General features: G+C 46.5%; 1 protein-coding gene across 1 annotated transcript in view; it reads left to right on the forward strand.

The window, feature by feature from the left end:
* AP2A2 (adaptor related protein complex 2 subunit alpha 2) overlaps positions 1-15071 on the forward strand; it is a 279757-nt gene that overhangs the window by 232272 nt on the left and 32414 nt on the right. The window contains 1 exon segment of the mRNA XM_030201248.1: positions 12673-12836. Coding sequence (XP_030057108.1) covers positions 12673-12836 — 164 coding nt within the window.

Here is a 15071-nt window from a genome sequence, read left to right on the forward strand (position 1 = left end):
GAGAAGGGGACCTTCACTAGGTGGTACGGGCTGGGGGTGAAAACGTGGGGGCAACTGTATGAAGCTGAATCCCTAATTTCCTTCTCAGCACTACGGGTTATGTACCCGGTGGAGGAGAGGGATGAGTTCGCTTATCGTCAGCTGGCACACTTCCTCCAGACTGAGGCAATTACACGGGTGATCAAGCGGGAAAAAACACCACTGGAGGAAATTTGTGAAAAATTTCATATGTCACGGGGAGCCTGTATGGTTGTATAAGTAGGCGGGCTCCCTGCTACAGTAAACACAGGAAAAGCTGGGAGGGAGAGCTTGGTGTGGCCCTGGGGGAGGCCCGGTGGGAGAGAATAGAACGGGTGGTGGCGAAAGTGTCAATCCATGTACCGCTTAAGGAAAATGCGGTGAAGGTGCTGTATCGATGGTACCTTACTCTGGACCGCCTTCAGCGCATATACCCAGATTTGACGGGGCTGTGCTGGAGGAGGTGTGGTCAAAAAGGCACAATGGGGCATGTGTGGTGGAGCTGTGTCAAAGTGAAAGCCTTTTGGAAAGCTGTTCACAGTAGGCTGCAGCATTGGGTGGGCCGTTCAATTGCCTGGACCCCAGAGGTTTTTCTTTTTTCTGTAAAGGTAGTAGGTCTTACAACACATCAACAAGCGTTGGTGAGGCAGGCGGTGGGAGCTGCCCGGGTAGTAATAGCCTCACACTGGAAACAAGTGGGGGTCCCATCAATTGCGAAGTGGCATAATAAATTGCGATATGTGTGTGAAATGGAGAGACTTGTAGCAGAGCGGAAACATCAAAAGAGTAAATGGTATTTGACCTGGAAATTCTTTCTCAATGATGTGAACACAGCCTAGAGTTATGCCGGTGCAAATGTATGGATGGAAGAGTATAGTGTATTCCCCATAAGGTGGCGGTGGTGAGGAGGGGAGGGTTGGGGGGGATATTTTTTTTTTCTTTTTTGAAAACATTAAAAAAAAAAAAAAATTAAAGAAGTCAACAGAGTTTATTTGAATGTTGTTATAATATAGAAAACATCTTGTTGGAATGTTTGTCACATGGCCATATATGTATAAGTGCACTGATGGATTGTATTTTGAACAAAATGTATTGCATAAATGTTCAATAAAGACTTCACATAAATAAAAAAAAAAAAAAAAAAGGAGGCTTTTAGCTTGGATTTGAAGACGACCAGAGATGGAGCTTGACGTACCAGCTCAGGAAGTCCATTCCAGGCATATGGTGCAGCAAGATAAAAGGAACAGAGTTTGTAGTTAGCGGTGGAGGAGAAGGGTGCAGATAATAGAGATTTACCCAGTGAACCGAGTTCCTGGGGAGGAATGTAGGAGAGATGAGACTGGAGAAGTACTGAGGAGCTGCAGAGTGAATGCACTTTAAGTCAGTAAGAGGAGTTTGAACTGTATGTGGAAACGGATAGGAAGCCAGTGAAGTGAGTTTTGTTACTCTGCATCTTCACTGTTCAATAGTGCTGTCAGATTTGCAATTCGAATCGATTCATTTGGAGAAAAATCAGGACTTCTCCACCTCCCTCTTGCTGTCACCCAAGCCGCTTTTGCTTCTCTTGCTTCTTTTGAGCAGTGGCAGTAAAAGAAGCTACTTGCCACAGGGCTTGGCTCTGCATTCATGCAGTTTGCTGGCTCTGCCCCGTAAAAGGAAACTATGTCCAAAGGGGTGGGACAGTAGCCACGCCAATGGAGCATCTGGCCCCGCAGTCAATAGCTTCTTTGGCTGCTGCTGCTGCTCCTCATCGAGAAGCAGCAGCAGCATGGATGTCAGGGCGGGGATAAGGTAACACAGGATACAGACACTGGATTGGAGGACTGGAGAGAAGGAGGGCAGAGGCTTAATGGGAAGGGGGCAGAGGAGGAGAGCAGACACTGTATGCAAGGAGAGGAAAGAAGCTGAACTGAGGACATAGGGACATAGAGATACAGTGCTGGACATGGGGAGGGGGGATAAGGTCACAGGGGTGCTGCTGGATAGGGCAAGAATAAAGATACAGAGAAGGGAGATACTCAACACGGCAGGAAGATAGGGGTAGGGGGACAGAGGGGAATTGAATGGTGGACATGGACAGAGAAGAAATGCCAACAGAACCAGGAAACTGGCAAAAGTTAAGAGAAAGCGGAAACCAGAGACTGGGACCAACACAATTACAAAAATTAAGACCAGACTACAAAAGTGGAAAAATGAATTCTAGTTTCTGTTTGTTGATAGTAGCCTTATAGAACTGAATTGAATCAAAAAAAAATCAATTCATATGAGTGTATAAAACATTTTGGCCGAATTGAACAGCATTACTGCTCAGGCTCCAATGTGACACATATTTATGTGATAAAGGGAGCTGGACTTCTTTCTCTTTTTGGAGATTGCAGTGCTGATAGTATTTTTGCTACAAACTTCTCATAATATACCTCAGCCCTACTTATTACAAAGGGCCATCTGTGAAGGTGAGAAGATGGGCCAAAAAAAGTACTGAACTAATACATTATTAGATAAATTGGGAACTTTGCTTTTAGCCTGTGTTAAATTTCCTTAAGAATGAGAAAGAGCAATATCTTTTTAGATCAGTGGTTTTCAGCCCAATTTAGGAGACACACCTTGATCTTTGGGATATGCATGGGAGACTTGTATGCACTGCCACCATTATATGCAAATCTATCTGATGCATATAATTAAAAGAGCATGTGTACTTGAAAACTGTGTCCCAAGGTCTGGATTGAGAACCATTGCTTTTAATGTAGCTTTGTTTATGTGAGGTTCTAGCTGCCTTATCCATACTTTAAAGCTTTATTCATGATTCAGCTACAGGTGATACAAATCCAAATTGCATCTCCAACAGTTTGTACAAGTTGGAGTACAGTGCTGCTGCATGTTTGAACTAAATTAAATATCTTGAATGTGTATGAAAAGCATAGAAAATAAGTTGTGTTTTTATGGAAAACTGTTAATTCCTCATTTCCTTCTAACATCAAACACTGCTGTACTATGAATCTGTATTAAAACAGCTGAGCAACATTGTGAGCATAAGCATGTGTGGTGGGATTTGCATTTTTGTGCATGTGTGTTTAGAAACATAGGGCCCTTTTACTAAGCTACTGTGAAAAGTGGTCTTAACGTACCCTTATGTGTTTCTCTCACATGTGCCAAGGCCATCTTTACTACAGCTGGAAAATGGCTGACTACATTTTCTCAATTAATGGCCGTGCACTGGTTTTGCCATTAGAGCATGGCCATTAACAAAGGTTAGTGTGTGAGCACTTAGTGACACCTATTTTGTAGGCAGTAAGGACTCGCACACTAATCCTGCACTAATCAGCACGTGGTATCATCGCAGAAATACCTATTCTCTGCCCCAAAACATCCCCCTGTGTAGAAAATATTTTTTAGTGTGTAGTTTGTGTGTGCAAATCACTTGAGCATGTCCAGCAGTAAGTTGTTTTAAGCTATGGTAAGCACACATTACTGCTTACCACAGCTTAGTAAAAGGAGCTTACAAACTTACAGCTAGCACAGTTGAAAATGAAACTTTGTGCTCCTAAAGTTATTTTTAAAACAAGCCTTTGAAGCTCAAACTGGGGATGGTAGGTATAATGCTGAATCTTGGTTATTTGTCACCATATTTAATAGCTTTGTGCAGTCTACTGCCATATAGCTTATCTTTATTTTAATGTTGCATTTATATTTGAAATCAGTCCAAGCAAAAAGAGGGTCAACACAGCTTCCACAAAAAGAACAAAGTCACAAAACAGGAATGGAAAGAAAAGGATGTTCCAAAGGCAAGATTGAAGTCTTAGCTTCTAAAATCATTTATTTGCCAAAATTCACAAGTAGCAGGTCACAAAGCAATGAGACGGTGACCCAAGTGGCCCTACACAGGATGTATTTCAGTATAAACCTTCCTCAGGGATTGCTGGTACTTGGTAGACATCAAACCTTGTGGATAAATGAAACCTGAGTGTTTCATTTGTGCAAATTGCTCGTTACACTATGCAGGCTCACTTTTCAAGGTCGGCGTTTTATTTTGAAACACTGTTTTAATTTATCCACAAAGCTCACTGTCTACCAAAAAAGTACAAAACATTTTATACTGCTTATCCCAGAAATAGTGGATTTTCCCCAAGTCCATTTAATAACTGTCTATGGACTTTTCCTTTAGGAAGCCGTCCAAACCTTTTTTAAACTCCGCTAAGCTAACCACCTTTACCCCATTCTCGGTCAATGACGAATTCCAGAGTTTAATTACACATTGAGTGAAGAAAATTTTTTCTCTGATTCGTTTTAACTTTACTACGTTGTAGCTTCATCGCATGCCCCCTAGTCCTAATATTTTTGGAAAGCGTAAACAGACGCTTCACATCTACCCGTTCAACTTCACTCATTATTTTATAGACTTCTATCATATCTCCCCTCAGCCGCCTTTTCTCCAAGCTGAAGAGCCCTAGCTGCTTTAGCCTTTCCTCATAGGGAAGTCGTCCCATCCCCTTTATCATTTTTGTCGCCCTTCTCTGCACTTTTTCTAATTCCACTATATCAGATGCGGCGACCAGAATTGAACACAATATTTTTGGAACGATACAAAGGCATTATAGCATCCTCATTTTTGTTTTCCATTCCTTTCCTAATAATACCTAACATTCTATTGGCTTTCTTAGCCACAGTAGCACACTGAGCGGAAGGTTTCAACGTATCATCGACGACAACACCTAGATCCCTTTCTTGGTCCGTGACTCCTAACGTGGAACCTTGCATGACGTAGCTATAATTTGGGTTCCTCTTTCCCACATTCATCACTTTGCACTTGCTCAAACTAAATGTCATCTGCCATTTAGACTCCCAGTCTCGTAAGGTCCTCTTGTAATTTTTCACAATCCTCCCGCGATTTAACAACTGAATAACTTTGTGTCTCCAGCAAATTTAATTACCTCACTAGTTACGCCCATCTCTAGGTCATTTATAAATATGTTAAAAAGCAGCAGTCCCAGCAAAGACCCCTGGGGAACCCCACTCACTACCCTTCTCCATTGAGAATACTGACCATTTAACCCTACTCTCTGTTTTCTATCTTTTAACCATTTTTTAATCCACAATGGAACACTACCTCCTATCCCATGACTCTCCAATTTCCTCTGGTGTCTTTCATGAGGTACTTTGTCAAACGCCTTCTGAAAATCCAGATACCCAATATCAACTGGCTCACCTTTATCCACATGTTTGTTCACCCCTTCAAAGAAATGTAGTAGATTGGTGAGGCAAGATTTCCCTTCACTAAATCCATGTTGACTTTGTCTCATTAATCCATACTTTTGAATATGCTCTGTAATTTTGTTCTTTATAATAGTCTTTACCATTTTGCCCGGCACCAACGCCAGACTGACCGGTCTATAATTTCCTAGATCTCCTCTGGACCCTTTTTTAAAAATCGGCTTTACATTGGCCACCCTCCAATGTTCCGGTACCATGCTCGATTTTAAGGATAAATTACATATTTCTAACAATAACTCCACAAGCTCATTTTTCAGTTCTATCAATACTCTGGGATGAATACCATCCGGTCCAGGAGATTTGCTACTCTTCAGTTTGTAGAACTGCCCCATTACATCCTCCAGGTTTACAGAGAATTCATTGTTTCTCCGACTGAGCTTCGAATACCATTTCCGGCACTGGTATCCCACCCAAATCTTCCTCGGTGAAGACCAAAGCAAAGAATTCATTTAATCTCTCCGCTACGGCTTTGTCTTCCCTGATCGCCCCTTTTACTCCTCTGTCATCTAGCGGTCCAACGGATTCTTTTGCTGGCTTCCTGCTTTTAATATACTTAAAAAAAAATTTACTATGTGTTTTTGCCTTCAACGCAATCTTTTTTTCGAAGTCCCTCTTAGCCTTCCTTATCATCACTTTGCATTTGACTTGGCTTTGCATTTGACTTGACATTCCTTATGCCGTTTCTTATTATTTTCAGTCCGTTCCTTCTTCCATTTTCTGAAGGATTTTCTTTTAGTTCTAATAGCTTCCTCCACCTCACTTTTTAACCATGCCAGCTGTCGTTTGGTCTTCCGCCCTCCTTTTTATTATGGATAATGCTATGGCCTTATTGTGCCTATCCTTGTGACTTTGATAGGGTTTCAAGTAGGGCTGCACATTTAACATATTAATAATGTGATTAAATTTCAGAGTCTCGGTGCTAGTATACTTATTCAATTAAGCAGTCAACACTAACCAAACATCAGTGGTGACTTGTGTTACATGCCTTACACAGGCTCATGATTCACCGCTATCATTGGTTTGGTGAATTCAATTTTTCAATTTTATCTAAAAATTCCAATAATAATTTTTTACATACTTATTACTAATTCAGTTCATCAATGAAAATTCTTTGTATAGTCACAAACGTGCTCTTATCTTTAAGAGACGCCCACGCTGCCTGTCCTCCTGCGGCCTGCCCCCATCACAGTGCCACGTCCTCGGCACTGGAACGGTCGGGGCGGAGCACTACACATCCACGGGGCTGACTTCCATGCGCCCAGCTGCTCTGCAGGAACCGAGTTGCCCAGCTTGCTCCCGTCCACCCTCCCCAGCTTCTCCCTCCCTGCTTGCTTGCTCCAGTCCACGGCTCCAGCTTCCACCCTGCTGGCTCCAGTTCATCTGCTCCAGCGTCTTCCAGTCCGTCTAATCCAACTCCTCCTTGCGTGCTTGCTTGCCTGCTCCTAACCATCTGCTCCAGCGTGTTCCATCTGCTCCAGCGTGCTCCAGTTTCTTCCAGCCCTGCTGGCTCCAGTTCATCTGCTCCAGTGTCTTCCAGTCCGCCTGATCCAGCTCCTCCTTGCCTACTCCTATCCATCTGCTCCAGCGTGTTCCATCTGCTCCAGCGTGTTCCATCTGCTCCAGCGTGCTCCAGTTCATCTGCTCCAGCGTGTTCCATCTGCTCCAGCGTGTCCCAGTTTCTTTCAGCCCTGCTGGCTCCAGTTCATCTGCGCCAGTGTCTTCCAGTCCGCCTGATCCAGCTCCTTCTTGCCTGCTCCTATCCATCTGCTCCAGCGTGTTCTGGTTTCTTCCAGTCCTCCTATCCATCTGTTCCCAGCTTGTTCCTGTCCACTGATCCAGCCTTCCCCCTGCTATCCAGTCCACTGATCCAGCCTTCACCCTGCGTGTTCCAGTCCATTGACTCCAGTGTGTTCCACTCCGCAGACCCAGCCTTCCTCCTGCGTGTTCCAGTCCATCAACTCCAGTGTGTTCCCGTGTGCTCCAGTGTGTTCCAGTCCCCGTTCCAGTCTACCTGATCCAGATTCTTCTTGCTTGCGATCCCAGCCTGTTCCAGTCCACCAATCCAGCTTGTTCCCGTGTGTTCCAGCCCATCGGCTCCAGTGTGGTCCAGTCCGCCTGATCCAGACTCTCCACCCAACTGCTCCAGCGTGCTCCAGCGTGTTCCAGTCCTCCTATTCCCAGCTTGTTCCAGTCCGGCGATCCAGCTTACCCCCTGCTTGTTCCAGTCCATCGACTCCAGTGTGATTCAGTCTGCTCCAGTCCGTCTATTCCAACTTGTTCCAGTTCATCCGCTCCAGCCTTCCCCAGCATGTTCCAACTTGTTGTTCCAGCTTGTTCCAGCCTGCCCCGACTTGTTCCATCCGTTCCTGCATGACCGGCCTGTGCCAGTCCGTCTGTTCCAGCGTATCTGTTCCAGCTTGTTATGACTTGTTCCAACCTGCTCCGGCTTGTTCCAGCTTGCTCCTGTCCATCTTGTTCCGGCTTGTTACGACTTGCTCCAGCTTGCTCCTGTCCATCTACCCCAGCTTGTTCCTGACCACTTGTTCCAGCTGCTACCTGCCTGCCTGTTAACACATCGAGTAACCCTCCTACCGGCTCGCGAGCCTCTCAGCCATTGACTTACCAACCTGCCTGCTAGCTTCTCAACCATTGACTTACCTACTCGCCAGTCTAAAATCCAGCTCTATCTATCCACTTAACCCTCAGTCGCCTCAGTCACTCCATAGCCACCTGTCACACCTCAGACACTACTTATGGCCCCTGTCCACGTTCTCTTCCTTGCCCTGTCCCTTCCTAATCTTCTTTCCCCCCCACTCCCACTGTCTACCACTAGAACTCGCTGCCCTCCCGCCCTACCCACCACGGCAATACCCTATTCACCCTCATCCCCCACCACCTCACCATCCCTCCTGTCCCCCACCTCCTTCCTAGCTTTTAACCTTCAACACTTCCTTCCTGCCATTAACCCATCCCCATTCCTCCTTAGTGCGCCTCGTCTTCGTCGCCTTCGCCGCCCGACCTCCCCCACCCTCCTCCCCATTCTCCTGCTCCTCCTCCTGCTATCCGCAGGAGACATTAACCCTAATCCCGGTCCCCCTTGCCTGTCCCTGTCCTATCCATGCAAACGATTCCGAGATGTCTCCAATCTCGTCTCTATTCCCCTCCTCCCCCCCTCTTCCCTCCCCTTCTCATGCGCCCTGTGGAATGCTCACTCAGTCTGTAACAAACTGCCCTTCACCCACAATCTCTTCATCTCTCGCTCCCTTCAACTGCTCGCCCTTACCGAAACCTGAATCTCCCCGGAAGACTCGGCCTCAGTCGCGGCCCTCTGCCACGGAGGTTATCTTTTCTCCCACACTCCCCGCCCAATTGGCCGCGGTGGAGGCGTTGGGCTACTACTCTCGCCCTCCTGTAGTTTCCAACCCCCTCCCCCCTACCGCAGTCCCACTGCTTCTCTTCCTTTGAAGCCCACTCCATCCGCCTATTCTACCCGCTCCCACTCAGAGTCGCAGTCATCTACCGCCCCCCCTGAAAAATCCTTCTCTTCCTTCCTCACCGACTTTGATGCGTGGCTCTCTGTCTTTCTTGAACCCTCATCTCCGTCCCTCATTCTCGGAGACTTTAACATTCACGTTGATGACCCTTCCGACTCTAACGCTTCTAAATTCCTCACCCTAACATCCTCCTTCAACCTCCAGCTATGCTCCACCACCCCCACTCACCGTGACGGCCATTGTCTTGACCTAGTCCTCTCCTCCTCCGGCTCACCCTCCAATTTCCACGCCTCTGCTCTCCCTCTCTCCGATCATCACCTGATCACATTCACACTTCTTCACCCCCCCCCCCCCCCTCTGCCCCGTCCAACTTTAACCACCACCTCCAGGAATCTCCAGGCTATTGACCCCCCCACTCTATCCTCTAGTATCTCTAATCTCTTTCCCTCCATCATGTTCTCTGAGACTGTAGACAAAGCGGTCTCTGCTTACAATGCCGCTCTCTCCTCTGCTTTGGACACCCTCGCTCCATCCACCTCCCGTCCCACTAAGCGTACTAGTCCCCAGCCTTGGCTGACCCCTTGCATCCGCTACCTTCGCTCCCGATCCGCGGAACGCCTCTGGAGGAAATCTCGTACCCATTCAGACTTCCTTCACTACAAATTCATGCTATCCTCCTTCCATTCCTCCCTATTCCTTGCAAAACAGGTCTACTACACCCAATTGACCAATTCTCTCAGCTCCAACCCTCGTCATCTCTTCACCACCCTTAACTCCCTCCTCAAAGTGCCCCCCGCCCCCACTCCCCCTTCACTCTCTCCTCAATCACTGGCTAATTACGTCCGCGACAAGGTACAAAAGATCAACCTTGAGTTCACTACCAAACTACCTCCTCCTCAGCCTGTAGCCCTATCCAACAACCAACCAACCATGGCCTCTTTCTCCTCCTTTCCCGAGATCACCGAGGATGAAACCTCCCGCCTTCTTTCCTCCTCGAAATGCACCACCTGTTCCTCCGATCCCATCCCCACCAACCTACTCAACACCATTTCCCATACTGTCACCCCCTCCATCTGTCGCATCATTAACCTTTCTCTCTCCACTGCAACGGTCCCTGACACCTTCAAGCACGCAGTAGTCACACCTCTCCTAAAAAAAATCATCACTTGACCCTACCTGCCCCTCTAACTACCGCCCCATCTCTCTCCTCCCCTTCCTCTCCAAAATTCTTGAACGCGCCGTTCACAGTCGCTGCCTTGATTTTCTCTCCTCTCATGCCACCCTAGATCCACTTCAATCCGGCTTTCGCCCTCTACACTCGACAGAAACAGCACTCTCTAAAGTCTGCAACGACCTCCTCGCCAAATCCAGAGGCCACTATTCCATCCTCATCCTGCTCGATCTATCCGCTGCGTTTGACACTGTCAATCATAACTTACTTCTTACCACATTGTCCTCTTTTGGGTTCCAAGCCTCTGTCCTCTCCTGGTTCTCCTCTTATCTCTCCCACCACACCTTCAGAGTACACTCTCATGGATCTTCCTCCACTCCCATCCCACTATCTGTTGGAGTTCCCCAGGGATCTGTCCTTGGACCCCTTCTCTTCTCAATCTACACCTCATCCCTAGGCTCACTGATCTCATCTCATGGTTTTCAGTATCATCTTTATGCTGATGACACCCAGCTATACCTCTCCACACCAGACATCACCGCGGAGACCCAGGCCAGGGTATCGGCCTGCTTATCCGACATTGCTGCCTGGATGTCCAACCGCCACCTGAAGCTGAACATGTCCAAAACCGAGCTCCTCGTCTTTCCACCTAAACCCACCTCTCCTCTTCCTTCACTCTCCATCTCAGTTGACAACACCCTCATCCTCCCTGTCCCATCTGCCCGCAACCTCGGAGTCATCTTCGACTCCTCCCTCTCCTTCTCTGCGCATATCCAACAGACTGCCAAGACCTGTCGCTTCTTCCTCTTCAACATCAGCAAAATTCGCCCTTTCCTATCTGAGCAAACCACACGAACCCTCGTCCATGCTCTCATTACCTCTCGCCTTGACTACTGCAACCTACTCCTCACCGGCCTCCCACGTAGCCATCTATCCCCCCTTCAATCCGTTCAGAACGCTGCCGCACGTCTTATATTCCGCCAGAACCGATATACTCACATCACTCCTCTCCTCAAGTCACTTCACTGGCTTCCGATCAGTTACCGCATACAATTCAAGCTTCTCCTCCTTACCTACAAATGCACCCGGTCTGCGGCTCCTCACTACCTCTCTACCCTCATCTCCCCCTATGTCCCCGCCCGTAACCTCCGCTCTCAGGACAAATCCCTCCTTTCAGTTCCCTTCTCCACCACTGCCAACTCCAGGCTCCGCTCATTCTGCCTTGCCTCACCCTTTGCCTGGAACAATCTTCCTCAACCCCTACGCCAAGCTCCCTCCCTACCCATTTTCAAATCTCTGCTTAAAACTCACCTCTTCAATGCCGCGTTCGGCACCTAACCTCTCATGAGATATAGTATTACCTGCCAGACGGACTCTACACTTGTCTTTAGATTGTACACCTGTCTTTTTAGATTGTAAGCTCCTTGAGCAGGGACTGTCCTTCCATGTTAAATTGTACAGCGCTGCGTAACCCTAGTAGCGCTTTAGAAATGTTAAGTAGTAGTAGTAGTAGTAAAGTCACAGTAGCCAATTCATAAATATAGGACTCAATAGCCCAAATGTGCTATGTTTTGCACCAAACGAGCTGTATCAAGGCAGGGGTCCTGCTTGGGAATTAGCGTCCTTCAAAGTTTCTTCAAATTTTGTTTGAGAACTTGGACAAAATTTGAATGTTATTAAAGTATTAAGATTTTAACTTGCATTAAAAATTAATACGATTAATGGCCCCAACTTTCTACTCCCTGTGGGCTTGCTGTCTCCCTGGGCCTGCATCACTCATTGTCTTTCTCTCCTGCCTTCCCCCCCCCCCCCCCCCCCCAAAAAAAAAAATCCAGCAGCATTGACTGACTCTCCCCTCCTCTTCCACTGCTTTTGAACTTTGCTGGTCTACCTCCTTTTGAACTCGATTCTGGCTGATTCTCCAAACATGCTGCTTCCCCAGGTATAAGTGCATTCAGCAAGAAAAGCAACAAATAGGCGGGCTTGTAGAGCATTGCCCTATGTGTGCCATTGCTGGCTGTGACGATTCCACCCCTTTGAAACAGGAAGTTACATCAGAGGGGGTGAGACTGGAAGAGACGCTATAGTGGCACATATAGGACCATACTTCACGCTTGCCTACTGTTTGTTGGTGTTGCTGTAACCAACTGCAGGCAGACCTGTAGGAGCAGCAATCCAGAGGAGGAGCCAGGACCAAGTGAGTGCAATAGCAGAAGAGGAAAGACAAATATAGAAGATGCTTTTGTATGGTGGTGGAACTGGGGAGGAGAGAAGACTGGCAATGCTTTTGTTAGCAGTGGAGGGGGGGGAATAGAGAGTTCTGGTTCAGTACAGTATTTTTCTTCAGTGTTTATACTATGTATGTGTTGAGAGTGTCTATGTAACTGGACTTTGTTTTCTTTTGTTTGGCTTATATCTAGTTACTGTAACCTTCGTAAGCTGCTTTGATCAGCTTCAGAAAGATGGCATAAATCCCTGTTAAATAAAAGGAAGTGTGTTCTGTGAAAGCATGCTGGAAGATTGTTTTGAGTATTTAATTTGTTGCACACTGTCATTTCTTTTTGTGACTCATAGATTGAGTGTAGTATTCGATTGCTTTGGCCTAGGGTTGACAATCCTCTAAAATCAAAACCAAAGTACTAGCACTGCTTATGTGTAGTGCAAAATTGTACCGTGCCAATGTATTAAGTGACTTGAACATATTCCTTTTTTATTCTGCAGTCTACGCCTTCTCCATCAGCAGACCTGTTGGGTCTGGGTACTGCACTAAGTTCCAACTCCGCCACTGCACATTCATCTGGTGGCAGCTTGCTAGTAGATGTATTTTCGGAGTCCACCTCTGCTGTTGCACCTCTTGCTGCTGGATCCGAAGAAAACTTTGCAAGGTATTTCAGATGTCACAGACTTATATTGCGCATCACTGGAGCACTCTAGCATTGGGAACAAGTTGATTAATGTGATAATTCCAATATACTTTTAAGAAAGACTTAAACCTTATAAAATAGTTGATAGAAAGTGAGCTATAAGTTGGCAACTTTTCATATACTAGATGTAGCTTTTGTTCTAAAATGGTTTATAAATGAGTATTGTAAAGATCTTTTTTATTTTCCATGCAGCACACTGTTTTTAGTTGCTGGCAAAGCATGAGCCATTGTGTCTTACTGCTGATGGAATTGGAGCTTCTTTTAAACATGTTTGGGTATTAGCATAAATAAATGCATCAGTAGTATGTAATTGCCATGGTCTAGATACTGCCTCGGTTTCTTATCAGTTTGCTGCACCAGAAATTTGGTGTGTGTTCAGAATGCAATACAAAACAGAACCCAGTTGAGCTGCTTTACATCTTTCCTAAACAGAAACCACCTCCCTCCAGACACCCAGCAGGTGTCACTTTCCATAGGCTATTGTTGGTGTGTTTTTTGTGTGTGTGTGTTCAACTGGGATACTTACTATACAAAATCTTCATTCCATTGGCCTACCCCTCATTTTCCCAGTGTCTAGTGTTCTGTTCTGTATTTGACTGCTTTTCTCCATTTGCCTCTTTTAAGGCCTTACCTTAAAAAGAAATGAAGCTTATTCCCCCTGTTCCCCAAAATCCCACACCAGAGGCTTCCTTTGAGCGCTGATTTTTTTTTTCCCATCAGATTTAGCCCAGTTTGTACTTGGGGTAACCTAACTGTTTACAAGTTCTGTCTGCTTTCTTTGCCGCTACACTCCAGTGTGGTTAAAACAAGTCACCACAATAATACAAACAGTTCGGCTCATATACAATAAATCTCGACCAGTTCTTTTACTTGAACATTGATATTACAAAAGCATCAGCCAGTGTAATTGTCCTTCAAATTGATTGTATAATAACTGAAAATAGTCTATATTGAGGCTCACAAGCGCTTTATTTTGCTCAGAAAGTAAAGGTGTGGCAGCCTATGCAGAGTCTGAATCCAAACTTGGCAACTGTCAACCACTTAAAGGTAGTACTTTAAAATTTAGTTAATAAATTTGACACATACATCATAATACTGTATGTGCTGGTTCCAAAACATAATTTGATATGGGGTATATCAGGACTTAAGGACCCCTTCTTTGAAAAGATTGAAATGCAGCCTAAAAGTTCATTTGTCCCATTTTTGCAGCCTGTCAAAAGGCAGTTGTAAAAGTTTATGGGACAATAGGGTTGTAAAATGTGAAATCATAGTGACATGAAGACCCCCCCCCTTTGGCATCTGGAGAGGGGTCAAGCGGCACCAGCATTGTCTGTAAGACCCAGTGGTGTGCTGGAGCCGGCTCGCACTGGTTGTTAAATTTTGTACCGACTTGTGAGCCGGTTGTTTCCTAGTGCGAGCTGTCTCTCCTCCCGCCCGCCTGCCCGATCGATTGCCCGCCCCATCCGGTCCCTCACTGTCACCGACCTGACTCTTCTAATTCTTCGGGGCAGGCAGTCTTGCCTGCCCGCTACCAGCACTGACTCTCCCCTGCCGGTTCGCGCCTTAAAAATGGCCGCCGAGACTTCCAGACTTGCTGAAGTCTCGGTGGCCATTTTGAAGCGCGAACCGGCAGGGGAGAGTCAGCGCTGGTAGCGGGCAGGCAAGACTGCCTGCCCCGAAGTATTAGAAGAGTCAGGTTGGTGAGGGATGGATCCGGAGGGTGGGAGGAGAAGTCGCTGGTGAACAACTCGGGAGGAGTGGCAGCGGAGAGAAGGGAGTCACTGGGCATGGGTGGATGGAGGGGAGAGAACTAAGGGTCGCGCTGGGTATGGGTGCATGCAGGGCAGGGGAGAGGAGGGTCACTGCTGGACATGGGTGGATGGAGGGCAGGGGAGAGAACGGAGAGAGAAGAAATGCTGGACATGGAGGGGAGGGAAGAGTGAGGAAGGAGATGAGGGAAAAGGAAGAGAGGAGAAAAAACTGCACATGGATGAAGAAAATAGTCAGAAGCTGAGGACCAGAAATGAAGAAGAAAGGAAAGAAATGAAAAGGAAGCCCTGGAAACAGAGTTAAGAGGACAGATAGCAGCAGAATCAGATACTGGGCCAGCATGATCAGAAAGACAGTCACCAGACAACAAAGGTAGAAAAAAAATCATTTTATTTTCATTATAGTGTTTGGAATATGTTCACTTTG

The sequence above is a fragment of the Microcaecilia unicolor genome, chromosome 4, assembly GCF_901765095.1.
Source record: "Microcaecilia unicolor chromosome 4, aMicUni1.1, whole genome shotgun sequence".
In the NCBI taxonomy this organism is placed as follows: Eukaryota; Metazoa; Chordata; class Amphibia; order Gymnophiona; family Siphonopidae; genus Microcaecilia; species Microcaecilia unicolor.